The following is a 27,928-nucleotide window of genomic DNA, read 5'->3' on the forward strand; positions in this document are numbered from 1 at the left end:
ACTGGCCAGAGTTACCCTGTATGATTGGTTCCGTTATGTTGTGCATAAATCTGATTGCTACAGGATCGTATACATTGAAGATCCTCATAGGTACACTTTGGGTTAGTGAGATATGAGAGAACCATACTTTTAAGCATCTTGTCATCTTGCATTTCAGACAGTCATGGCCTTATGTCCTTCTTTTCATCTGTGACTGTTTCTGCTGATGTCAGCATTAAGTTCTCAGGAACATACTCCTAGGACTGCAGTCAGTCTAGGAGGAATAATAATCTGCCAGAGAGCCGATTAATATTATATTGGCCTCAGAGCTACCAGTCCTGCTTTTGGTTCTCTGGAACCAAGGCTAGAAGCTGATAGTAGCCTCGAAGTGTCTGCAAGTGATTTATAAAGGGGAATAAATATTATTTAGTCCTATTTTACAGTTGGAGAAACTGAGGCAATGAGGGTAAGTGACTTGCCCTAGGTCCATAGCAAAACTGGCAGAACTGGGAATAGAATATAGGAGTTTAGGACTTCTAAACCGTAGATCATACATATTATGTAAATATGATATGCAGAAGCTGGACAGAACTTTGATGGGCATTTCTCTGCAAGCAGAGATATTGAAGCTGGTACTATGATCCAGAACATCAGTCTCTTCTTCCATGGATGTTTTCCTTTCCTTTCCTCCAGGTAGATCTGAGAGAGTGAGCCCTGCCAGGGCATTAGGATGACAAGTGTTTATACCTTCATTAATAGATCAAACCCATAGTTCAATGTCCCTTCTCATCAACCAGTACTGTATAAACATACCACCTTCCTCCCCAAAAAACCTCCATGTGTCTCCTGCATGGTTCTAAGGCTTCTCGATTTGTGGTGCACAATCTTCTCTTTTAGGGCATGAATTCCAGTAGGCTGGGCAGAGTGTAGGGCTTGTTAGTGAGCTATATGCTCTACCCTTCCCTTAGGTTGTTAAAGTTAGTTTACAGAGATCCAGATAGCTTCTAACAATATTCACAATAAAAAAATATTCACATTTGGGGTTCTTACCACTCCTTGGCTCAGACTCTTCTCTCTGAAGGCAGCTGCAGTACACACACTGGAACAGGAAACAGATTTACTAACAGTACTGTGAGGAGGAAATGCACCTGTGCTTTTCTGCCTCATCTGACTGAGTGAAAGCTGGGTTGGGGGACTTGGAAGCTTTTTTGTTTTGTTTTTGTTCTCCCAGCCATTAATATCAATCCTCTTGCTTTATTGCTGCTTTCATCTTTCTCCCACTCAGGGTGTAGGTTCACCTCATGCTTCTCCTTGTGTCTGGAGCAGTCCCCCTCTGTATCTACCAAATTTTATGTTCTCTTAGTCTGTGAGTTGCTGAATTCCTATTGACTTTTGTTGGACTGGAAGGCACAGAGCACCTTCCAGTATTAGGCACATAGGATAGAAAGGGGCAGAGAATGAGACTTGCTGTGTTTGTAAAGCACCTGGTACTTTTATGCAGCTGTGTAAGTCATTTTACAGAGTTCCTTAATACTATTTTAAATAACAACCCCCACCCCTTTTAATAGGATTCTCATTGTACGACCGCAGAAAAGATGCAGCTACCTATTTCGCCATGGATTTATTTAAGCAGCATGAGAAAGTGGGATATCCTTGGAACTTGGAATTGGTTCCATGAGTAAAAAAGAACTGAAGTCACATTTTATTCATATTAAACTTGGAAACTAACATAGAACACGTGCAGAATGGGACTTTCAAACACCAAGAATCTTGGTTATTGCTAACGCACATCTCTTCAGAGGTATGAAACGCACTTGTCCTCGCTCAGGACTCTTACAAGCTGGAAGTTTTAATAAGCAGTTTTTGAGCTACCTGAGTTCTAAGAAAGTGTTTGGAAATGCTTCTTCATTCCATTAGAGGAATTAAGTTGTTTTGTCTTACCCTCCAATGTTGTGTGAGATGTTTTTATAGGACATTGTAAGCATGTCTCTTCTGCACTTGCTGTGTGGTCCTGGATCACCTTTTGGGTGATTCTCAGGCCCCTTTTATATTTGTTTATTTAATCATCCCTACTGCTCTGTCATGCATAAAGGGTTATCTTGCTTTTTATCTAGCACAGGAGCTAATGTAAGTGCTGAATGCTTCAGCTTAAAGAGAGGGTGGAAGATTTCCTGTTTCTACATATCCTGGAGGGCGTCACTGAAACTGGCTGTCATATAATGTTAAAAGTGGAAGGTTACTGAATTAATCTTAATCAGGAGAAACTAAGTACAGAAGGGAACTGAGAGCTGAGAGCAGGTGCTGAGCACTGACCTGTGACATTTCCATGCGAAATCAGTCTTTAAATAAATGCTGCTTTCAGGTTCAGAAATACTTCAGAAAAGTCCCACAGTGGCACTGCTAGATTCAGTCATTGGTGCCTGGTTTGCAGATGAATTATCTCTGGCTTTTGGTGCAGTTGGAGGAAGCCCCTGAATCACTGTGAAATGCTCTATATGGATGGTATGCAGAAGGGTACAGAGCGGGAGGATGCCCTAAGTGAGCATAGGACAGAGGTGGGCAAACTACAGCCCGCAGGCCACATCCAGCCCATGGGACTGTCCTGCCTGGCCCCTGAGCTCCTGGCCCAGAAGCTAGCCCTGGCCCCTCCCCTGCTGTCTCCCCACTCCCCTGCAGCCTCAGCTCGCCGGCGCAATGCTCTGGGTGGCAGGGCTGTGAGCTCCTGGGGCAGCGCAACTGCAGAGCCAGGCCTGACCCAATGTCTGCGCTGTGCGGTGGCGGTGGCGTGGTCTGGCTTCAGCTGGGCGGTGCAGCTGTAGCACCGCCAGCCACCAGTGCTCCAGGCAGCGCGGTAAGGGGGCAGGGAGCAGGGGCGGGTTGGGTAGAGGGCAGAGGAGTTCGGGGTGGTGGTCAGGGTGGATAGGAGTCAGGGGGGAACAGGGGATTGAATGAGAGCAGTGGTCCTAGGAGGGCAGTCAGCAGGGGGGGGGGTTGTATGGGGCGCAGGGGCAGTCAGGGGCAGGGTTCTGCGGGCAGTCGGGATGGGGAGAAGGGTGGTTGGATGGGGCAGCGGTCCCGGGTCTCAGGAATGAGAGGAGGGGTTGGATGGAGCGCAGGGGTCCAGGACGGTCAGGGGACAGGAGTGGGGGGTGTGGATATGGCAGGGGTCCTGGGGGGCCGTCGAACGGGGGGGTTGGGTGGGGCAGGAGTCCTGGGGAGGGGGGAGGCGATAGGAAGTGGGTGCTGGCCAACAACCCTCTCCCTTAACCAGCCCGCCATACAATTTATGAAATCCGATGCAGCTAGGGTGACCAGACAGCAAATGTGAAAAATCGGGACGGGGTGAGGGGCTAATAGGAGCCAATGTAAGAAAAAAGACCCAAAAATCAGGACTGTCCCTATAAAGTCGAGACATCTGGTCACCCTAGATGCAGCCCTCTGGCCAAAAAGTTTGCCCGCCCCGGCATAGGACATCCGTGGATAAATTAGTTCATTACAGCCTGTTAGTTTATAGCTCCCGACTCTTCAGCACCTGAAATCCAAATTCTGGTGCAATAGGGCTTTGATAGAGAAATCCTTTTTTGTTTCATAGTAAGTGGAGACAAGGTGGGTAAGGTTGTTTTTTTTTTTTTTTTTTTATTGGACCAATTTCTGATGGTGAAAGAGACAAGCTTTCAAGCTTATGCAGAGCTCTTATTCAGGTCTGTAAGCAGAGGATTTGCTAGGACAGAAATTGCAGTTTGCACTTCGCTGTTTGTTGAATCAATCTGGGATTTTCATTCTTCAATATAATCAAGGTTCCATCATGTCCATGTTCTGTGAGCTTGTTCCACTCTGTTACAAGAGGGAGGAAGTCTGTATGAGCTTGGGTTATATTAAGCACAGACACAAAAGACCCCACACGGTTTACAAAAATAGAACCTCCAAACAGCCAGAACTCTTTTAACATTAAAGGTTTAGGGATATTTTGAGGCCTGTTTCTGTGTCGGGGTGTGGTTGATAGGCTGCAGTGCTGCCCCTTTAAGGCCTGTTTGTGTGTAGGGGTGTGGGTGCAGGGACTGCTCTGAGACAGAAATATTATTTGAATATTTATGAGCTGATGCTCTGAAGGCGAGTGTGACAGAAAAAGACAGTCCCTGCTGCTCTTGGAGCCTAAAAATCACTTTACCAGGCAGCTTCTCTCTGCCAAGGACTCTGACTGGAAGCATTGGAAATAGGCAAGATATTAAAGTGAAAGATGGGAGGAAGGTATTCAAGTCCACTGGACGGAAGACAGCGCAGGTACCTGAGAGGTAAGGAAAAGCTTTGATGATTACCTTTTCCAGAGTGATGGTTCCTTTTAAAAATAAAACTGTACAGTTAGTTCAACGTATAAACATGTAATCTGAGGTGGCTGTGTCTGCAGGTTATTGGGATATGGTAGATTACCATAAATCCATCTCTGAGGCAGGAATGCTAAACAGAGGACGGGAGAAGGGGGTTCAAGATGCATCTAGTGGACAACAGCAAGTTGAAACATAAATGTCCTAAACAAGTTATGTTACAGATCGTTCAGATATAGTGGTTACTACTTACGGTGACTTCTGTGCAGGAAAGTTGATGGCAAAGAGATTTTTTACAATAAGGAAAGAAGACTTTGTCCACCTGTTTTCAGAAGTGCAACCGCATTTTAAAAAAACCAAAACCAGGAATGAAAATGCACAAGTCCTACAACCATGTTGGGAGGGATAGTTAAAAGATCCTCCCATCATGTCTGAACTGTTGCTTATTTGATCACGACATTAAGGCTGGAAAGAAATATAGATCAACAATGTTCTACACAGTGGTTAAATCTAACTTGACATGACATGACAGTAGGTGAACCTCTGTAACGTAACTTGTGAGTCTTAGTGTCATATGGGAATTCAAAAGTTGGAGCCTGGCCATCAGTTAGATATCAGTACTCGCATTTTTGCCAAGCTATAATATATGGTGCTTGCCAGCAGAGTTGATGAGCCTTTTATGAGCACAGAGGCACCAATAAAGTTATCACATCTGTCTACATTGCTTCAGCTGCACATCACAACCTGGCACCATATGTGAGTATCTGATACTGAATCACTAAGGTTCCCCCCCTGGTATCAGTCCAGTTTGCCTCTGCTCACAAGGGTAGCTGGAGAATTTGTCTGAAAATAGCTGAGTTGTAATCAGAGCAACAACTCATCTTTGTTTTTAGGGCCTGTCTATGCTACAAAACTACTATGTCAGAGAATCTGGTTACAATACAACTAAGACAGAAAAGTCTTCCACCTTGTAGTGTAAACAGGAACTGGAACCACATTTTTAATCGTGCAAGAATTGTGCTGCAGCCCTATTCTGCTCATGGCCATTTGTCTACTGTAGTGCTGGAGACTCTTTCAGGTGTTTTCCAAGCTCCAAAGTGTTTTACAAACTATATATAGAAGAATCCCTTCATCACTGGGCCAGGACAAGCACCTATGGGTGAAACAAAGCGAGAGTGTAATGATACTTGGCTTTAAAAGTACAGTGCTTTTTAAGTATTCATTCAATTCCCTGCAAGGTAGGGTTGTATAACTCCCTTAAAAGGTTGGTATTGTTAGTACTAAGTTAGTAATTACTTTTATTATTTTACAGATGGGGAAACAGAATCAGAGTTTAGCAGCACACAGCACAACTAGACACAATAACTTAGGACAGAAAGAGAGGACCTGGCAGGGACCTTTGGGTTATTTGGTTCCCTCTGGAGCATTGAAAAGGAGCATCTATTAGGACCAGGTGGGAGTATCCCATATAACTGCCTGTGATTGTAGGGGTGCAGGTATTGGAGGATCTGTTCTTCTCATTTTATATTTCTGTGTTCCTACCTGAGCGAGTCTGAGCAGACAGGGTGTAATGGTCTGAGCGGCAGTTTGGCCAGGACGCTATTGTTAATACCTGGGCTCATACAAACAGCACACAGGACCTTTAGTGACCATGGCTGGACAGAACTTTGGTTTTGTGTGTCTAATCCAAACTACTGTTAGTTCTCAGGTTACTTTTAAAAACCTCCATTGGCTTGTGGAGGGTGAGTGAAGGATACAGCAAGAGAGAGAAATAAGTCATCTGAAGTGACTAGGATGGTATTCACCATAATGATTATTTACCTCATGTAAAAACACAGATGTCAGGATGTGTCTCAAACATCAAGGGGCGAAATATACCCCAATGCAATTTGATTAACTCCTTCCTAGATACACCAGGGACAGCTGTGGCAAAGTTGTGTGTCTTGTGGGGTGTTGTTCCTTCTCTGACATGGCTGTAGCCTCCTCTTTCTAAAAATGATTCTGTCATCCAAACATCATTCCTCCATCACCTGTCTTATGGCGATCACTGTCATAGAATCATAGACTTAAAGGTCAGAAGGGACCATTATGATCATCTGGTCTGACCTCCTGCACAACGCAGGCCACAGAATCTCACCCACCGACTCCTGTGACAAACCTGTATCTGAGCCATTGAAGTCCTCAAATCATGGTTTAAAAACTTCAAGGTGCAGAGAATCTTCCAGCAAGTGACCCATGCTTCAGAGGAAGGCGAACCCCCCCACCCCCCCAGGGCTTCTGCCAATCTACCCTGGAGGAAAATTCCTTCCCGACCCCAAATATGGCAATCAGCTAAACCCTGAGCATGTGGGCAAGACTCACCAGCCAGACACCCAGGAAAGAATTCTCTGTAGTAACTTGGATCCCACCCCATCTAACATCCTATCACAAGCCATTGGGCCTATTTACTGCTAGTAGTCAAAGACAAATTAATTGCCAAAACTAGGCTATCCCTTTATACCATCCCTTCCATAAACTTATCAAGCTTAATCTTGAAGCCAGATATGTCTTTTGCCCCCACTACTCCCCTTGGAAGGCTGTTCCAGAACTTCAGTTCTCTGATGGGTAGAAACCGTTGTCTAATTCCAAGTCTAAACTTCCTGATAGCCAGTTTATATCCATTTGTTCTTGTGTCCACATTGGTATTGAGCTTAAATAATTCCTCTCCCTCCCTGGTATTTATTCCTCTGATATATTTATAGAGAGCAATCATATCTCCCCTCAGCCTTCTTTTGGTTAGTCTAAACAAGCCAAGCTCTTTTAGTCTCCTTTCATATGACAGGTTTTCCATTCCTCGTATCATCCTAGTAGCCCTTCTCTGAACCTGTTCCAGTTTGAATTCATCCTTCTTAAACATGGGAGACCAGATCTGCACACAGTATTCCAGATGAAGTCTCACCAGTGCCTTGTATAATGGTACTAACACCTCCTTATGTCTACTGGAAATACCTCGCCCAAGGCATTCCAAGACCGCATTAGCTTTTTTCACGGCCATATCACATTGGCAGCTCATAGTCATTCTGTGATAACCAATACTCTGAGGTGGTCCTCCTCCTCCTCCTCAGTGGATCCCTTTCCCATCTAGGCAACAGCCACCTCTAAGTCTGACAGCAGAGTTGCAATGTGGATTAACCAGCTGAAGTTGCTGGCTTAAATTCACTTGTCATGGAGCCCTGTTCTCTCTGTCGGGCCAGCAACCCTGGCTAGCATAGACTGTAGGCTGGATACCTTGCTTGCCCTCTCACTGACTGACTTTGAGTTGTACTGCAGAAGCTACAGTCTCTGTTTAAAATCACTTCGATGTACTCAGTGGCTTTTGTTTTGCTGGGCATTTTGCTGGGAGGTGCTGAGCAACTGCCACTCCCAGTAACTTCAGTGCAGGTTCAGTGCTCAGCATCCCCCAGTACCCTTTTAGTTTCTTCTGAAATTAGCCAGTCGTGGTTTACTTCAAAATATTATCCATAGCCACCATCATCCTGGTAATAACTGTGTGGAACCACAGGGGAAACAAAAGGTAGGTTAGTGCATGGCACTCAGCCATTATTCAGGGACCTTACAAGGTTAAACACGTAAAATGGGAATAGGAACAGGCAGGGAATAGGAACAGGAGATGCCTTTTGCTCCACAATAGGTTGAATATCCTCCTGGGTCCCAACTTTAATTAACTTGTGTATTTGTTACATAGGGTATGTTTGCACATCAGCAGGCATTGCTGAACTCTGGGCCAGGGAGACAAGACTAGTTCATAATCTCTATCTAGATTGCTAGGCACTGCTGCCAATGCATGTACTGGGTATCTAGGTCAGGTGAGAGAGGCCTATAAGAGAGACATGACTATCCTTAGGTAGTTATGGTTTCGCTAAACGCTAGCACATTCATAGATGTATAGTTTCTAAGGCCATTGTGATAATCATCTGTCCCCCTATAAAACAGGCCATAGAACTTCCCCAAAATAATTCTTAGAGCAGATCTTGATTTACAAATTGTCAGTGTGGAGAATCTACCACAACCCTTGGTAAATTGTTCCAGTGGTTAATTCCTCTCACTGTTAAAGTTTTATGCTTTATTACCAGCTGGAATTTGTCTAGCTTCAACTTCCAGCCATTGATCATGTTAGACTTTTCTCTGGTAGACTGAAGAGCTCATTATTAAATATTTGTTCCCCGTATTGATACTTATAGACTGTAATCAAGTCACCCCTTAATCTCGTCATTAAGCTAAAATAGATTGTTTTCTTTGAGTACGTCACTGTCATGCATTTTTTTCTAATCCTTTAGTCATTATTGTGATGGGTTGGATCACAGAAACCCCCTTGTGAACTGCCAACTGATGTGCCAAGACTACTTCTGCCCTTGCTTTCCCTGCCAGCCTGGGACCCCAGCACCCTGTCTTGCTGAGCCAGATGCGCCAGTCTGTTCCAACACAGACCCAGGGTCTGAACCACGTGCCCCAAAGCTGAAGACTTAACTGAAAGTAACTTGAGAAGTGTTTCTGTCTTTAACACTCATATGCCCAACTCCCAATGGGATCCAAACCCCAAATAAATCTGTTTTATCCTGTATAAAACTTATACGGGGTAAACTCATAAATTGTTCACCCTCTATAGCACTGATAGAGAGATGCACAGCTGTTTGCCCCCCCCGTATTAATGCATACTCTGGGTTAATTAATAAGTACAAAGTAATTTTATTAAATACAGAAAGTAGGATTTAAGTGGTTCCAAGTAGCAGCAGACAGAACAAAGTGAATTACCAAGCAAAATAAAATAAAATATGCGAGCCTATGCCTAATACAGTAATAAAACTGAATACAGATAAAATCTCACCCTCAGAGAAGTTCCAGCAAGCTTCCTTTTACAGACTTATCTCCTTCTAGTCTGGGTCCAGCTGTCACTCACACTCCCTGTGGTTACTGTCCCTTGATCCAGTTTCTTTCAGGTAGCCTCTCCACCCCAAGGATCTCTCTTGAGCCAACTGAAGACCAAAATGAAGGGATCTCCCAGGGGTTTAAATAGACTTTCTCTTTCTCTCCTCTCTCCTATGCAAAGTCCAGCTCCAAGATGGAGTTTTGAAGTCACATGGTCAAGTCATATGTCCATGCATGACTCATTTTTTTCAGGCAGCAGCCATTGTTTACATGCTACCCTGAACGTCCTCAAGTAGACTTCTTATGTGGATTGGAGCCTTCCAAGATTGTCCTTTAAGTGTTTCTGGACTGGGCACTTAATTTGCACATTCCTTTCTCAAGAAGCTGACTAAATGCTTTACTAAGGCTACTTAAAAATCAAGCAGGTACACAGCCAATATTCATAACTTCGAATACAACGACACATGCATACAAATAGGATGAATATATTCAGTAGATCATAACCTTTACATAGATATGTTACATGGCATATGTAGCATAAAACATATTCCAGTTGTATCATATATACATTCATAAGCATATTCCCATGAAGCCGTATGGGGTATATGTCACAATTATCTTGGCTCTTCTCTGAACCCTCTCCAATTTATCAATGAGTCCCTTTGTTAGTGAGGTCTCACAGATAAATCCTTCTAACGTCTGGTGAGATTTCTGCTGTTGCATCATCATCTCCCTGGGCAGGATGAATGAGCCCAGAGGAAATTTTAAAAAATGAGGAGCTCTCCCATAAAGTGTTGGAGTGAGTGAGGACTCAGTCTCAGCTTCTATTTTTCTGTGCAGTTTGCTGTAATGATTTGGTCTGATAAGAAATAAGACAGTCCCCCAAGGTTTTGACTTATCAGTCTCCTATGTCCTTGGAAGGGGTTGCACTATTGCACTATTCAGAGCACCTTCCTGAGGCCCATTTTGCTGGCCTCAGTACAGTGGTCTGAAGCTCTTCCCCTCTGATTTCAGGTGCTCACTTTTCATATTTTTGCATTTGAGGTTGAGGGTGGAGGTCTGTTTAACTGACCTGCATCTGTTGGACCTGATTGTCCCCTGCCTGGTACCTTGTGTTGTCATTTACACCTGTGCAAAGTAGTTGTAAAATGTTGCTATTCTGATTTGGTAGCAGTCTGCATTCATTTTGAAGAGCTGCAGATGACAGCGCATATGGTGCATGGTGATGGAAAAGGAGGTTCATTCATCAGCTGTGCTGGGTCACAGATGTGGTTACTCCAGCTAAAGCTGTTTGTGTTGCTTTGGCGGAGTAGCTGTGGAGATTTCAAGTTCCTTTTGCCACTGCAATCATTGGCTTTACTGGAAATTCCACCCTCAGGTCCATTTAAGCAGCTTTAGTGGTACCATCACATTCAATCCAGGACTCCATAAAGAGGTTACTGCAGTAGCATACATTGTCTTCCTCCTAGAAGCTGGCAGACTTTTCCAGTGGTCAGTATGACCACATCCCACAACTTGTTCTGAATTTTTGGAAAGCTACTAAATGCTGGCTGAGTGCTCACTGAGGTCACATTTGGGCTGTGAAACACCAAACCTAATTTAGGGTTTGATTACTTTTCTTTTCCATAGTAAATCAGCCAACAGTTCAAAGGCATTAGAATATGCAGGCAAACACACACAATTAGTTTGACAGTGAGAATGGCTGCTGGTGTCCCCCTCCTATATAAGTGTGTGTGTGAGAGAGAGAGAGAGAGTTGGGAAATGTCTTGTTTTTATACTTTTTGTCATTCCCTTTTTCCCCACTCACTGTTTGAGCCACATTTTTCTCTCTGCCTCTTTTTGAGTCTCCAGGCTAAAGGGGGTGGGCTGGGGAATGTATCACAGGAAATCTTCAGAAATTCATACTGTGGCAGCATTGTCAGCTTTGCTTGAGGTCACAATAGAATGCAGGCATGACCTTTCAACAGCTTCTCAGTTATTAGTGAATTTGCTCTTGTTTTATTCTCCTCTTCTAGACTATGGAGAGAATCTGTTTGGAGAAGCAGTGGCACATAGGAATCTTTTATCTTTTAATTGCATCAGACCCTCTGACATTCAGAGCCATCTTCCTAATGCTTCACTGTTCACCATTTTCACAGGCTGCTTTGGTTGGCTTCTGCTTCCCGCAGTGTAGAAGTACAGCAGTTCAGGAGTGTGATCTAGTGGTTAGAATAGGGAACTGGCAGTGGGGGTACCTGGGTTCTCCAGGCTGTGGTTGACCAGGGAAGGTTTCTTCATATTTCTCTGCTTCAGTTTCCCCACTGCAAAATCACAGTAAGCTACCTCGTAGGGCAGTGTGAAGCTTAAATGTCTGGCAATCGTATTACAATCCATGCATCCGACGAAGTGGATATTCACCCACGAAAGCTCATGCTCCAATACGTCTGTTAGTCTATAAGGTGCCACAGGACTCTTTGCTGATATTACAGTCCGTGACTGTAGGTGGAAAGAACCTTCAGGTTCTTCCCATGCTAGATACTGGTGGGGCAGTGGCAAGACTCTTCCAAAAGAAACTTACTGTCAGGCCAGGGCAGGGAGCATCTCCTTTCTACATTTGTACAACAGCTACTACCATGGGGTCCCAATCTTGACTGGCGTTCTTGGGAGCTATCATAATATACATGAAAGCAGCAAAGAATCCTGTGGCACCTTATAGACTAACAGATGTTCTGGAGCATGAGCTTTCGTGGGTGAATACCCACTTCATCAGATGCATGTCGACATGCATCTGATGAAGTGGGTATTCATCCACGAAAGCTCATGCTCCAAAACGTCTATTAGTCTATAAGGTGCCACAGGATTCTTTGCTGCTTTTACAGATCCAGACTAACACGGCGACCCCTCTGATACATAATATACATGTAATAACACCAGAGATGCTATAGTAAATCTTATATCTCAAGTCTGGCTCCTCTGTTGTGCTCCCCCCATTCCTCAATGAAAGTAGAAGATTCCTGCCCCGCGTCTGTACACCCTGCATCGTGTCAATGTTCCTTGGTCAAAGAAGGTTACGTTCCGACAAGAGATTCCATCTATCAGTGCTGCTGCTCCTTGCTCAGCTGCAGAGGTCACTGCAGAGTGACAAATTTGCTTCCCTCATGCCAGCTGAACATGCTCCTCCTTATGTTTGGTAGGCACACTGTACTCATCAGCGAAGAGAGGAACATAAAGGCCCATAACATGCACCTCCTAGGCACTTTTAGACTCAAAGGGTTCCCCAGCATTGTCTGTCTGCATGTTGTTTATTCTGATTCTTCCTCTGATGAGCATTAGTTGCTGTTAGAATCTGGTGGGAGCCTTACAGTGATCCTGAGAGTCTGGAATATGTGTACAGAGAGCCCAGCCTAGAACTTCCACATAGGGGTGCTCATGAACTTTGGAAAGGTTTGGATCTGGATCTGAACTTGTTGGCCTCATCCTTGGGGGCCCACACTGGCAATTCACAAGCTATTGGGTGAGTGAACAATGCTAATTAGACACAGAAGCCTGCATCACCTCCTTCGGGAGAGCACTGAAACACCATGGTCATCTCTCTTCTCACTCCCCAGGTCGCACCGATGCCACAGTGAAGAATTTTATGCCCTATTATCAGAGGCAACTTGCAACCACCTTTCTGAGACGGGTCTCAAAGGAGCTGGACCCGCAAGGCAAACCTGCTCTACAGCTGCTGCAGAGAAAAGTAAGTATCAGACCTCCTGTACATGCCACACTGCCCCTACTACAGACACCTGATCCCAAGGGCACCGGTGTCCTTTTCATGGCTCCGTTCCCCCAGAAACAACATGCTCTTAGCAGTTCTGTAATGTGAAAACTACAGCTCCTTCTTCCTAGGCTCTTTTGGGATATATTTTAAAATGGAGAGAGAGAGAGAGAGAGACTGTGTGTGGGTGGGTGGTTAGGGGCAGTTTCTGCATGTCAGAGGGCAGTGGTGGCATGGCTCAGTTCACTTTTGAGGGACTGACTAAAGTTTCAGATAATTCAAAAGGTCTCCTCCTCCTGTACACCACCCCCTTTTTCTCTCTCCCTCACTGATCCCTGCTGACTCCTGTAGGAGCTGTGAGCTTGGAGAGAGGGCAATGTATGGCTATTGCTAGTATTCTCAGAGATTTCTTTTTCCCACACACCCCTGAGCAGTTGCCTTCTCCCTGATCTGAAGACAACTTTGCCTTCCTCCCTCATTCTGTTGCTGAATGAATCAAGCGTGAGGATACACACCCTGGTGGCCCAAGCCCGGGAATAGGAGGTGGCAACTCCCAAGTTCTAATCTTCACTGCTGTCCTGCTGCCACTAGAAAGGTTTAAAAATTGCCACTCACTGTTACTTGCTCATGCTATCTTTCATTCTGTGCTAAAGAAACAAGGTGGGTGAGAGAATATATTTTACTAGACCTACTTCTTCTGGTGAAAGAGAGAAGCTTTCAAGCTTACACAGAGCTCTTCTTGAGGTCTGGGAAAGGTACTCCGAGCACCACAGATAAATACAAGGTGGAACAGATTGTTAAGCATAAGGAGTTAACACATGTTGCAAGAGAACATTCTTGGTGAAGTGGGCTGTTAACACCTCTGCATGTGTCTCTAATAATCCTGGGATGAACACAGCTAAAAAACTGCAATTCCATACTACATATAGTTTTATAATTTTATATACGTAGATGTAGCTGATAAACTGTCACCTCTCCTCTGGTTAGACTGAAAGACCTGGTTAAGTCCTCTTCAGAGCTACTGTGACTGTAATTACGGTGTGTGGTGTTGTAGATGTTTTACTTTCGGTGTCCGCTAGATGTCCTCATTCAGTTGTCTCATTATTTATATTGTGGTGGCAGCCAAAGGCCCAATCAGGTCCCCTTGTGCTAAGCACTGCATAGACACAGATGACACAGTCTCTGTCCCAAAGAGTTTACAACTGCATCTGCACTTTCACTGGGACTTCTTTCCTTCCTCTCTTATCCATTCCCAGGTCCAGAAGCCACCTGACGCTCTTCTGCATGAGGGATTCCTGACGCAGTATAATGGGGACACCTGCAAGTGGAAGAAAAATTATTTCATTTTGCTGGGAAACTGTACCCTAGAGTGGTTTGATAGTAAAGAGGTAAATGTGCTGCTTCAGCTGCTTTTGTCCCCACTTTATGGGCTGTAAAATGTATATGGATCTTACATACTGTTACCCCATTCAGATGTGTTTCTTGCAGACACATGTACACCCAGACATCTGAACATAGGTTCTCCTTCTTAAGGGACAGTTTGTCCCACTGTTCTGGAAAGTTTATGTTCTGACCCCCGCTAAAATTCCTCCTTCTGGCTTACAGGGTTACATTCTCCTCCTTCATTTCCTCTCCAAAATGAACGTGTGGTGTTTATTAAACAGCTACTGAATTCCACCTCCAGGGGTGGCTGTATGCTGTCAATGGGTGAAGTTTAGAGAGAGATTTGCTGTCAGTCACTCAGACCCTAAATACTAACAGCAAGGGGTGTGTGAGGAGTTTTGCCCTTGAACCCTCATTAAGATAGTTCTGTTTGGATTTCTTTTCCAGGCCCAGGGAAAAGGATATAAGCCCAGAGGATCCACCACTCTGTCCGGATACTTGCTGGTGACCTCACTGAGCGAATACAACAGGCTGATTGACAGTCTCTGCCAGGGATTAGTAGGTAAGTCTGTGATGTGCGCTGTTTGAGAACTGTGCTGCGACCCAGAAGGGAACAGAGTCTTACTGGTCCCTCACAGCATTATACAGAACAGCAACTTCAAGAACTCTTCAGCATCACCAGCTCTAAATAGAAAGGGCTCCATTTCTGAATTCTGGACTTTTTTTTGTTGTTGCAAGGATGGTAGAGTCCAACATATAGAAAGAAGAATATTGATTATACATATGCAGAAGCCCCATTGCTCATGGGGCTGCTGTACTGTTCAAAGCTAGAGACCACAAAATAAACTGAACGTACTGATGTCTCTCAAACACAAGGTTTTCAGGACCTTGTGCTGTTTAAACCTCTTTCCTTTTTGCCATGCTGTTCTGTACCTCCTTTTTCTCTCTTTGAAGGAGTACATTTGGTACTGTTGGTGGATTACAGGGCTTTATTCAGCCAGATGACGAACCCAGGTTCCATAGTGAAATGACATGAAATTAGAAACAGATGCGGAGAGATGTTGCCAATCCCTGCACTCGTCTGAGACAGCTGCTCTGTTCCATTTCTAAGTGCTACTTGCCAGCTCTGAAAAGAAAATGGCAACGTACCCTAAAAGTTCCATCTCTTTGTAACAATATGTAAAATGCTGATCTTTTTATTTCACACAATACACATTAAAAATATCTAATGAAGCAGGAATCTTTCCTGTCTGCTCAAGAAAGGAAGTGAGACTTCAATAATCGCTTTCAGAACAGAACAGATTTTGTTAATGGCAGAACAGAAAAAATCCTTAGTGTATAATTTTGGCACAATATTTTCTAGTAAATACTAACTAGAAAAATGAACATGCCTTAAAGAGACTGTGCAAGTCTCAAGCCTGAGTCAGTGCATTCAGGCTTCTCAAATTATGGACTGAATCTTAGCAGGTACTGATCACATGTCGTTCCCTCTGATGTCTTAGAAGTTGTTGGTGCTCAGGTGTCTGTCAGCAGAAAGGATTTCCTTCTGGCAGTAAACTGGCAGCTGTGAGTGAGAGACATGAGGATCATTAAGAGCTGTGGAGACATTACACAGTATTTCTAGAAACAGTCAATTCTAACTCATTGTTGGAAGCATGTTCTGTGTTTTTCTTTTCAAGTTGACTACACCCACCGAGACCAAGACCCCTTAAATGGGCCTCCAGAAGAGTTTCTGCTGTTCCTTTATCATCCGTTCCGAAAGTCCTTCTGTTTCTGCACAAACTCTGCAAAATCCCAGCACGCCTGGAAATCCGTCCTTCGAGATGGGATCCGATATTGCAGCACAGGTAACACCTGGAAGTGCCTGCATTACTAGATCTGAGGCAACATCTGCAAATGGGGCTGACAACAGGAGTTCGCTACTGACGTGAGGATCCTTTCCTAAAATTGTGTGGAGTCCATTTAGTGAGACATTACCTGTGAATTGAGGACCCAGTGAAATCCTGAGGACCACTGTAGATTCTTGGGTTTCTGAATCAGATACGCATGTGATACTGATGAAAGTCCAAAGAGTGTGAAAATTTCCTGCATTCTTCATTCTTCGTTGGATTGAATTTATTATTTTAAATTTGAGCAAGTTCAGGTAGTTAAGCTTTCATTTCTTTAAAGGGAGAGGCTGGTGCACTCAGATCCACAGAAATTTCCAGAGGTTCTTCCTCTTCTTTGTTGTTAGTGTAATGTTAGTCTTTATCATAGGTTTTATATAGTACTTATTGCCATAGCATTTAAGCACTGCTTGTAACCAGCAATCTTAGTTACATGTAGCCAGATTTGAGTTTGGAAAAAAGAAGACTGAGAGCGGACATGATAGCAGTTTTCAGGTATCTAAAAGGGTGTCATAAGGAGGTGGGAGAAAACTTGTTCATCTTAGCCTCTAAGGATAGAACAAGAAGCAATGGGCTTAAACTGCAGTAAGGGAGGTTTAGGTTGGCCATTAGGAAAAAGTTCCTAACTGTCAGGGTGATTAAACACTGGAATAAATTTCCTAGGGAGGTTGTGGAATCTTCATCCCCGGAGATATTTAAGAGTAGGTTAGATAAATGTCTATCAGAGATGGTCTAGACAGTATTTGGTCCTGCCATGAGGGCAGGGACTGGACTTGATGACCTCGAGGTCCCTTCCAGTCCTAAAGTCTATGAGTGTGCTAAGAATGGATTGGACTTTTCTGATTAACCTCAGCTAAATGTTGCTGGGACTGACTGGTATTTCGGATTCAGTTTTACAGAGACAGGACTCCTTTGAAGTAGAGGCTTTCCTGGAAGCTGTGCGATTTTACAGGCAAGAGAAAGGTAGTTACGGAGCAGGGGATCTCCTCCTGGGAACAGAGCCTGAGGTTTGTAAAGTGCTGAGCATTCTAAAGCTGGAGTATTTAATGCATGCTCTGTGCTGGTAACTTGGTGAAGATGGTCTTTTTCTTTGGATTTAGATTCTCAGTAATGTGCTGATGGAGGATTTGCTTCCAGTGCTGCAGTCTCAGGTCCCCCCAAATCTCAAAGGATCAGAAAGCAGGAAGAAACAGACCTGGTGCCAGGTAAGTCCACAGAGCAATGCTTACATTTGAAACCCAAACAGGGATGTTTCAGGAACTAACGAGTGACACACAGCTAACTTTTTAGACTCTGGTTGCGGAGACCACGTTAGGAGTTTGTACTTTGCTCTGCGGCAGACAAATAAACACAAAGAACAACTCCATTAGCTACTGCTCTCAAATCCAACCCACAGCGTCTGCCTTTCATGTCTCCTGTATAACTGCTGCCTTTGATGTAATGTGTTGTGCAAAATTTAAATAGGGTATTTGTAGGGAGTGAATAGCATCCTGTTATCTATAGCTACATGTAGCTACCAAGTAAATGATGCCCCAGGATTGATTGGACTGGCCTTTGAGTTGGGTCAGATGGCTCTGCATGAGTCAATCAGAGCCCCATGCTTACAGTGTAATATAAGTAGAAGACAGTGCGCTAATCAGCTGCAAGCAGAGTGACCTGACAAGGACTGTGCACCCAACAGCACCACCAGAAACTTCTCCTGATCTCTGCACATGGCCTGTATGATGCCTCTTACTTTTCCCGTTTTCTCCTCTTCTTTTGCTGATCTGGTCCCTGCTGTGGGTGGTCAGTTCCTAGAGGAGGTTTATACACTGGTCCTCAGCCAGGTCTCCAGCGAATTTCTGGATTTTCAGAGGGAGAATGAGAAACTCAACATTCAGTTGGAAAAGAAGATTCGCCCTGATCTGGATCAGATGCTGATTTTAAAGGATCAGATATCTATAAAACTCCAAGGTGAGAGGAAAGGGGGTGAAGGGATGGGGTGTTTGGTTCTCTTCTGTTAATCCACCAGATTTACTTTGCTTTAGAATTCTAACTCTCTCAATTGGATTTGAAATTCTAAGAGGAGTGTGCAGCATTATCTGCCACTAGAAAGGTTGGATTGGGAATGAATTCATTATGTCTCACTGTTTTAGACAATGCTATGTGAATCTTGATTACTGTATTTATGATTAGATGCTATTGTGATGGATACCCTAGATTCATAGAAACTGCGGGGATGGGCACATCAGAAATAAAGGATAGGTGGATGAATGAGTATTTCACATTCCAAGACCTTGCAGTCCTCTTCTTGAACCTAATTAATCCAGGGCAATCTGAGTTCCGCTGTGACTCTGTCAGGCTAATTGAGGAGTTTCCATCTTGGCAGCGGTGATCCAGAACCCAGTGGAATCCTTCTGTCACCTAGGAGTAGAGCCTGACCTGGACTGTGTGATGGAGGAGCTCATACGCCCCATCAGTTTAGGATTTGACGTGGTGCGTTCACTCTTCACAGACAGAATTGATGAGATGATCAGACACGTGCAGAGTTTGCCTACCACAGTCTTCCAGGAAGAGGTAAGATATAGATGATATGAGAGACGGACCATTTTGTCTTATTCCTCTGGAGGCCACATTACACGTCCACTTTCAACATTGTGGATGGCAGCTTAATTCCATCTATCTCATAGACCCTAGAATACCAGTGATCCACCTGCTCCAGTATCCTGCCTCTAACAGTAACCAATGTAGAATACTTCTAATCTCCTCATCACAATGATGTATCTAAATTGTGCAGAACTGTACAATGGGAGGAAAAGTTTCCCTGACCACCAGCTAGAGAGGAAATTATGCCCTGAACTGTGCAGATCCTGAGCTCTTGTAACTTTCACCTAGCTGCTGTTGTAACTGCACAGTGTAGCTCATTCAAGTCAGTGCCACATGCTGTTTTGAATCTGACTACACCACAGAGGCAGCTTGATAAAGGGAGGCAACTTTGTTAGACAAGAATATGGCATCTGAACTTGTCTGAGTCTGCTCGGGTATTCCACTGCCTGTTCATGGATTACCCATAAACAGGTTTTGTGGGACAAACATGGCTCCAGAGACAAGTAGTCAATGTCTTTCTGCAAAGAGGTGCCTTCTTTTCAGTTTTACATTGCTTGGGCATGGATAATGGCTTTAACTCAGATCCTTTTCCATATAATATTAATTCTTAGCATTTAGGTAGGCTTTCACTGCCTCTAGGCACTGTACAGACCTTAAGTAGCTGACTACTGGTCTGATGCAGGTTCTCACACTTGGGGAAATGCCCTGGAAACCTGGATTCATGGAGCCATGTTACGAGGAGGCTAATCTCTACAAAGACAGTCTGCAAGGACTGAAGGAGAAATTTGGCTTTCACGGTGTGACAAGTTTAGTTCTCAGAGCCCAAAACCTCATGCAGCAGGTAAGTGGTGATACTGTGAGAGAACAGACTGAAGTGAGTCAGCCTCGTAGTGGAGGTGAAGGGAAGGGGCAGTGCATTCATTCCCTGCGTGTTCAGCTCTGAGCTGATCTATTTTTACCTTTATTTTGTGTGGGGTCTACTTTTTCCCTTGGGCATCAGCAGGGTCTGAAGGGATTATTTAACCAAACTTAGAGAGAAAGCAGGTTGCATTATCCAGAGGGTGGCTGCTGAAGACGTGGAACTGAGTCCTGACTATGGTCTCTGAATGTGCTGGCTCCCCTATTCATCTGATGATTTTTTTCTTTTGTAGCTAATGCAGAATTCGGTCCATACGTTCCACCAGCTTTCAGAGCAACATCTGAGCTTGGCAATTAACCATAGCCAAATCACCCAGACTCTGGAAAAGATCAAAACTCGTGTGCTGAAGGTAAGGTGTATGATGTTCTTACCTTCTGTTTGTGCAAAGTCCTATTTCATTGGATCATATTCTCTCTGCACTTATTGGCCTTTCTGCTCTGTATGCTGCCTTGGACTCTGTGTTCCTCACATGTCCCAGTCCCTGAGCTGCTCTGGGTGGATAGATACAGAAGTTGTTGTGGGGAAGTTTCCTGACTGTTGCGCTGATTCTTTTTTCAATTTGGTTGTGGTTGGTTTTCAGAAATTTGACCATGACAGCAGTTCCATCAGGAAGCAGTTTGCACAAGAGTGGCTGGTTCAGATCTTTCTTCCCTTTCTGCTGAAGAATCTGGAGCCCAAATGTAAACTGGTGAGGCCTGATTCTGAATGAAGGTGAAGGAACCCAAACCCCATATATGAACTGATGGCACTCATACAAGCTGTTTATCTTATCAAACTATTCCATTTTATTCTTCAGAAAAGCTTTGCTAGCCCAGTGAACTTCAATGGGCTGATAGGAGAATTCCCTTCCCCTCAGTGTCTTTCATAGAATTTACAACCAGAAGGAATCATTAGATCATTTAGTCTGACCTTTCATTATAGCTTTCCAGAGTGGCAGGGCTGGACTGTGACTCCAAAGAGAGGAGAGGACTTAAGCAGTATTATAGGTTCTTCAGTGCCACCAAAATGCAGGCCACTCTCACCAGGCAGCCAATAAACTCCCTCCAGAGGGCCATGAATCTACTTCTATTTCACATCATGACTCTTACTGCCATGTAAATGTATCCCCAAATTTTCCCTTCCGTTTTATCATTTTTCTGCACTGCTACCACCCTAACTCAGTACCTTGTAGCAGGACAATGGTTAAGTTTGACTCCCTTTGAAGGTAGTCCTGGTGCATGTCAGTGGGCTATTGGTGGTAGAGGGCACTGTGTCCTGAAGAGATTTAAACTTTGTCTCTAGTTATCAAGAGTCTGGGAAGCTTGATCCTAAACTTGGTTAACTTTCCCCCAGACTTCTGGAGAGTTTGAACTAATTCCAGTGAACGCTTTCCATTCTGGCTGTTTAACCATAAGGCTCCACTTTCCTTCTGAACCTGTAAATACACACAAAGCATTGTGCAGGACCAGCATTAAAGGTTGGACAGGCAGTTCAGATGCCAGAAACTACAGGGTGCCATTGGAATTTCAGGTGACTATTTATTCCAAGGTGAGGGCAGAACACCATATTTTGGCTCACTTCAGGTGCTGTGTAATCCAAGGCTGGCCCTGCCTATGTGTGTGTGTGTGTGAGATGCATCTGTAACTGACGTTGGCTGATTTTCTTCTCTTCTACCTCCTTTGGTAGGAGCTGCCCAAGTATGAAAATTACGTGTTTGCTGACTTCAGTGGCATCATCAATGTTGAAAATATTTATGAAGAAATGGTTCTGGCTGTTTTGCAGCAGGCAATCACCAAAGGTGAATAGAAACTGGGTTCCATCCTAAAACAGGCCAAAGTCAGCACTGTTAGGTCCTTATCCTCTGTTAAAGACCGGACAGATTATCCTGACCAAAAATGTTTACAGTTGTCAGGCCTATAACTTCCCCTCTGTTGACTACTGTTGGGGTTTTTTTAAAGCATTTTGTGATATTTTGGGGTTCAGTCCAGACCAATAATGGGTTGTCACTGCCTGCCTTGGAACTTTGGGTGCCTTAAATGCTGTGTTGCTGTGACTCACTGCCCTGACACTAACAGCCAGCCTTACAAGCATGTAGGCCACACCCTGCTTGCACCAGCCAGTTAGTGTTTGCAGAGTGACCCCAACACCCTGCCCCCCATTCTGAATTTCCCCCAAACTGTGTTCCTGCAATGTCCAGCCCTCTCATGTATCAGAGGGGTAGCCGTGTTAGTCTGGATCTGTAAAAGCAGCAAAGAATCCTGTAGCACCTTATAGACTAACAGACGTTTTGGAGCATGAGCTTTCGTGGGTGATATGTGGGCAGAGTTGGCATCGAGGTTTGTTGCATGGATTGGTTCCTGAGCTCAGGTTTACTCCAACTCTCTATTGTTATGATCTGTATCTAAAAGGTGTTATGTTATACGTCATCGGAAAACCCAGTAACACACTGATCACTAATATTCTTACATGGTGTTTGTAAGGTCAACCCAAAAAGATTATTACGACTAAAATGTGTTTAAATCAGGCATGTCAGGAGAAGATGAAAAATAGTTTTTTCCCCAGACAGAGAAATGCAGTTCCACTTGTTTGAATGTATCTCCCATGTAAATTGAGCAGTGTGATCAATGAAAAGCACATTTGCATGCCAGGCAAACAAAACCATCAGAAGAGTTGCCTCATGAAGCACGGTCAATGAACTTTGAGAGAGGGTTTTAGCTGGGGACTGTATGTGATGGCCAGTGGAGTCCTGTTGGTTTCTTTCTTGGGTTTGTCTTGCAGTAGGCGGCTTCTGGGTACATGTCCGGCTCTGTTGGATGTAGAGGCTCTCTACACAAACATCCCCCACACAGATGGAATACAAGCTGTCATTGCAGGGCTGCATGTTAGTAGTTGCTTTTCAAGTGTTAAAAACAAAAGAGCTTTTATGCTCAGGATAAATGGTTAATGTGGTCATTTTAAGCCAGGCATCCTGCTTATCTGCTTGCATTGACTCCTCTGATCAAACCAGGCCCAGAGGCTATTTTTAACTCTTCAAATATGTTTTTGGTTGGGGATAAGCCAGATGGAGCATGTGATAGAGCTTTCAAAGCCTCCAGGGCAGTCACAGACCCTTGCTCCTGGCTACCACACTAGAGCTGGGGATAACCTGGCTTCCTCTGTGGAAAGAAAAATGTCAAGAAGGGCTCATAAGAACTATGACACAGGACAGATGGAATATTAATGTTTGGGTGTGTGCTGCACAGGGAGCATGACTATATAGACACATGCAGTGGGGAGGGAGCAGGGATAGAGAGCAAAGCAAGATTTGGTATTTCTTTCTCTCACTTTCTGTTTTTTTGTTTCAGCCTTGAAAGAGGCTTCAAGTCAAAACAGACATAATCTTTACAGTGACAGCTTCTCCTGTGTTCTGGATAGCGTGGACAACTTGCTGCAGCAGGACAGAGCCCAGGAACACTCTGAAATAAGGACAGGAGCCTTGGGTGGTAATGCCACATCAGACACCATGAACCTCATGTCCTGTCAAGTCAGTGAGACCACTTCAGATAAGAAAGCATGGAAATATGAAGGAATCTCAGCTCGGGCTGCAAATCCTCCCAAAGATAAAGGGCAGATCTGCCCAGTAACTTCCCATTGCCATAAAGAAGCAGAAAAATCTTTGAGGGTGTTGTCTAATGGTAGGAATTGGAGACACAAGAAGGCCTTGGAAGCAGACATGGGAAGCAGCTGCATTACTAAACCTGCAGGACATGTTGCAGAGAAGACTACAGTTGTGTCTGAGGCTGAAAACAATATGTGCACAGGGGACCCAAATAAAAACAAATGTAATGACAAGTCATGGAACCGTTTTGCAAGGAGCAAAGGTCTACAAGAGCCACAGAACATCATAAATGAACATTCTGTAGACAAAGGTGCTGTAGAGAAGATACAAGAGGAATGGGGGAGGGCGGTGTTTGAGCAAGGAGGTCAAGGGCAGGATGGAGAATTAGAGTTAAATCCAGCTTGGATTAAAGGAGCAGGACAGAGTGGTAAGAATAACTAAAAATACAGAGAGTTATTGCAGGATCAAGAAGGTCCCTGCGAGGAATCTTGTAACTACACTTTTTTTTGCAAGTACAAAGTATGTCCAAGAACCAGAGTCCAAGTCCAGGCAGTACAAATTCTGACAACTCTCAGGCTAAGTGTTGGCCTAATACCAATTCGTTGCAGGTTATGGGTTTGGACAGAGATACATATAGGGACAATGGAGGTTTAACAGAGGGAAAATTACAAATATCAGCAACAAATCATGTAGCATCAATTGAGTGGGATGGAGACAAGTTAGGAGAAAATCAGAGCAGTTGGGAAATGCAAACAATATCAATGGGTGAAGGCAAATTCAGGGTCAGGGAAGCTTGCAATGGGCAAATGATCTCTCACGGTCAATTTTCTGTGAAAGAAATGAGGGATGCCACTTGGACACACTGACTTCAGGAACGTTGTGATGAAATGATCACAGAATTACATGTCCAAAAGTTGGTTCCTGCGGAGGGTCTTGAAAGAAAGATCTGTCAGCTGGAGCTTGGGCACAATGTTCAGGAGGAATTCAAGGGGCATAGGCATGCAGGTGGACTGGATGAAGGTAAGTCTGCTCCCTTTTTACTCACTGGAAGCCTGAGATACGAAGATGAGCATGAGAGTCCTGTCCCTGGGCACCAAGAAGAATCTAGTCAAGTAACCTGCCAGACTTTGCAGTCCCAACAGGAAATGAACAAGGAGGAGATGACAGAGGCAGACTTCAATGAGCTAGACAAGACTGTTTTTCTAGAGTGTCTATCCATAGCTATCGAAATGGAAATCTTCCAAACAGATCTGCTGGAAATGGATCTCGAAGGCACCAGAGACCAGGGAAGTGGTTGTCAACAAACTGAACCTCTGAAATAGAAGTACAAGGAGCAAGATCCAACTGACATTGACCATCATGGAGCAGAGAGATGACAAAGCTTAATACACACATTCAACTTTCCTGATACAATGATGGATGCTTCATATCCCTATATTAGCAAATAATGGAGAGTGCCAAGGCACCTGAGGCTATGAAGTTGCAGGTTATCACAGGTGGTTCAGCAGCACTGACCAAGGCTTAGTGGGAGATGCAGAGATTTTCAGTCTCAAGGCCTCACAAATGTGAACTGAAAGAACTGGAATTGGACTGGCTTATCAGAGCAGAAAACTAAGCAAAAGTTGAGGGATTGGAAAAGAATGAACTGCTCCTTTGTGAACATTTATGTAAGACATGTAATATTTATGCATATCATATAGTGTATCTTAATACTCTCATGCTCTTAATTCTCACCTTTCTGCCCTTTGTCCCGGTGTGGCTTTTCATTCTATTAGTAAGTGATAATACTGAAGGTGTTTGTAAGGGGCCTTCAAGTCAGGATGTGTACACAATACAGTATTCTGCGGTTATCTCATGATATTGATGTCCTGGAACAGCGTTTCAGAGAGAGACAACAGAAATTCTGCAGCTGCAAAGACATCAATAAACCTTCCCCAGTTTCTTCAAACAACAGCATACACTGATACAGTTTCTGACCTGTTCCCAGGGCCAGCTGTAGGCACCAGCGTTCCAAGCATGTGCTTGGGGCAGCACTTCTCAAGGGGCGGCACTCCGTTTTTGTTTTCTTGCTCGGGGCGGCAAAAAACCTAGAGCCGGCCCTGCCTGTTCCACTCCCTTTGTGACTCAAGCAGTGCAAAGAGAGTGAAGCCTAGCCCCATTCCACTAACTTGGGGCTTCCTGCGAGTACTGAGCTGACACAGTCAGATCCTCTTACCTCCTTGGAGGTTATTAGGAATGGAAGAAGAAGTAGCTGGAGTGTGCTTCGCTACAGCCATGCTCAGGTGAAAAATTGGGGCTCCACGTTATAAACTGCCAAGCATAAATTCAAAACAAAAAATCTGCTCCACTGTATCTAGCTTCTTTGTATTTTTTTCTTCCAAGGCAGCTATAGCAGGGGAAGACAGTGAAGTGGTGTCATCACTGATACTTTGGGCCCAACCCTGCTGCTGTTGAAATTAACAACTCATGGAGTTCAGTGAGCAGGATTGGGCCCATTGTGTAATAAGGCTCAAGGAGACTGTCTTACAGTGACCACAGGATACCTATTTAATCCGTTTATTACGTGTTTGCTAAGCTGGACTGACCCACAGAACCTGAAGTTCATTGGAACGGTTGCCATAACAGAGGTAATATCTGTTTTATATGTAAAACTTCACTCCAAAATAGAAGCTACTAATTTAAAACTTCAGATATGTAAAAACCCCTTGGTGAACTTTTAATAGTGTTCAAGCCTCATGCTGACCTGTAATTTGCTAAGAGAAGGGAACTCTATTTAGTGTTTGTCTTTTTCTAATCCCCACCATGCTGTTAAACTGTAAGTTTTTAAACTTTTATTACAATATATGGCTTATTATTTAATCCATAAAAGCGTATGTATCTTATACCAACAGGTATTTACTGTTTAGTACTAATATTGTTAGATAGTGATGTAAAAATATGTAATCTGGTGTAGTTATTTGAATAAACCTATTAACATTCAAAGTGTGGTGTTTACAAAACTGTCACTTTATAATTTTGTGCTTTTCAAAAAGGGAACAAATGCATTCATGTTTCTGTATTTCATAAAGACAATTTCTTGTACATCCACCCCAGTGAGATGACTCTTAACTGATAATCAAATGATACTAACGATTTTCCATGTACTGAAGTTGCACTGATTGATAAGAATCAAATCACTGGCTTTTAGGTTGCAATTACTTTACTAACTGCATTCAGTTCACATCTTGCACTTTGAAATTTGGTCTTATGGAAACCATGGTCTTTTAAGACCGCAGTGCTAACCTAGTTATTCATTCTTTTCAGTACAAGTTGTGTACAATTCCACATGGTCCATTTGTAGGAAACTGAAATTTATGCCTTCTTGTTCAAAACACCTGTTTTCCAGTTCAAATTGGTTGCACTAGTGAGTTGGTGGTGGTTGGTTTTGGATGATATTGTATTTTAGCTGTATATTTTTAAAGAGAAAATGTAACATTAGTCACTGTTGTCAGCTGATACTGACCTTGACCACATGATGAGTTTACTTCTTGCAACCCTCTCTCCTGCCACAAGATGGGGGCTAGGAAATAAAGACCACTCTTTAACCAGTAGGCCTGTGTCTGTCACATTTCCTGTCTGGCATTAAATATGAGACAAGATGGTATAGAGTTATTCATTGTATTGATTAAGCTTTATAGTATGAGCACATTTGGTAGTGGATTAAGTGATGTGATTAACAGCTGTTCACATGGTTGTTCTCTCTTTCTCTCCCCCCGGGGGGAAAGTGTGTGCAGTGGAATTTTGTTTTGGAATTTTTTTTATAATATATATGCACTTTTGAGATAATTGAGCATACAAATTCAGCCAAAGTGTGAACTCAACTGTAAAATATATAAAAGTTCATAACGTTACAATAACCTATAACAAGTGGTGATGAGAAAAGTACAGAAGGCAGACAGACTCTAAATTAGTGCAAACATACTAGGCCAACTCAATATGATTCAAGGACTGTGTTGAACTGAACACTTGTTAAAAACAGGAAATGTAGAGCTGGAAGTTAATGAGCCAATTGGTATGTTGGATATTAGGCCTATTGGAGGGTATAGACCATCCCTTCATTATTTTGTCCACCATCACTCTCTTCTTGGGTCCTTAAAAGAAAGATTGTGTGGCGAAAGTATTAAAGAACAGACAGAGGCTTCTGGAATGAACTTCACCTGGGGATCCCCACTGTTTCCTGGGACCCTGGGCCTTTGTCATCCTGATCCTGAGACGGGGGGACCCAGATCATCACCCTTACAAGCTCCACATTAATCCCAAAACCACCTCGGATAACAGTTACTATCATCTTTGGTACCAGCAAAGAGACTGTCAAACAAGGGCTTTTCCTTCTAAGATTGGACTTTAACAGCAGCAGCAAAGACATCTCCAGCCAATCTCAACTACTTCTCTTTTCCTCAAAAAGACAGTTACCACCATCTTTGGTAACATCCAAGATACTGTCAAGCAACAGGGGCTTTTTCCTTCTGAACACTAGATACAGCTAAAGAAAAAAGGAATATTGTTAAACTAAAGCATCCCTTAATGCTACATTTCAAATGCTTTTAACTGTCTTTTCTTCTTTTCTCTAGCTTTAATAAAAGGTTAACATGA

General features: G+C 43.7%; 1 protein-coding gene across 2 annotated transcripts; it reads left to right on the plus strand.

Annotated features, from left to right (window-relative positions):
- The first annotated feature begins 1,874 nt into the window (after positions 1–1,874).
- On the plus strand, positions 1,875–27,928 carry NIBAN3 (niban apoptosis regulator 3). Of its 2 annotated transcripts, XM_032790065.2 has the most exons (15): positions 1,875–2,830; positions 4,151–4,271; positions 12,794–12,924; positions 14,202–14,333; positions 14,776–14,890; positions 16,008–16,175; positions 17,106–17,221; positions 17,315–17,419; positions 18,005–18,167; positions 18,583–18,770; positions 19,483–19,641; positions 19,952–20,068; positions 20,300–20,407; positions 21,385–21,496; positions 23,043–27,928. In XM_032790065.2, the coding sequence occupies exons 2-15, from the start codon at positions 4,217–4,219 to the stop codon at positions 23,735–23,737; spliced, it is 2,364 nt and encodes a 787-aa protein (XP_032645956.1). In that variant the 5' UTR covers positions 1,875–2,830; positions 4,151–4,216; the 3' UTR covers positions 23,738–27,928. The 2 variants fall into 2 exon arrangements, with proteins under 2 accessions (XP_032645956.1, XP_074917088.1); XM_075060987.1 differs by lacking the exon at positions 1,875–2,830 and having other exon boundaries at positions 3,242–5,797.

This window comes from Chelonoidis abingdonii, chromosome 26, assembly GCF_003597395.2.
Source record: "Chelonoidis abingdonii isolate Lonesome George chromosome 26, CheloAbing_2.0, whole genome shotgun sequence".
Lineage (NCBI taxonomy): Eukaryota > Metazoa > Chordata > Testudines > Testudinidae > Chelonoidis > Chelonoidis abingdonii.

What these genes read in the sequence shown, in the direction of transcription:
- NIBAN3 (XM_032790065.2), top strand. Translation starts at nt 4,217, where the DNA reads ATGGGAGGAAGGTATTCAAGTCCACTGGACGGAAGACAGCGCAGGTAC. An exon ending in GATCCGATATTGCAGCACAG is followed by an intron (nt 16,176 to 17,105) that starts GTAACACCTGGA and finishes TTTCGGATTCAG; the next exon opens with TTTTACAGAGACAGGACTCC. An exon ending in CCACAGTCTTCCAGGAAGAG is followed by an intron (nt 18,771 to 19,482) that starts GTAAGATATAGA and finishes GGTCTGATGCAG; the next exon opens with GTTCTCACACTTGGGGAAAT.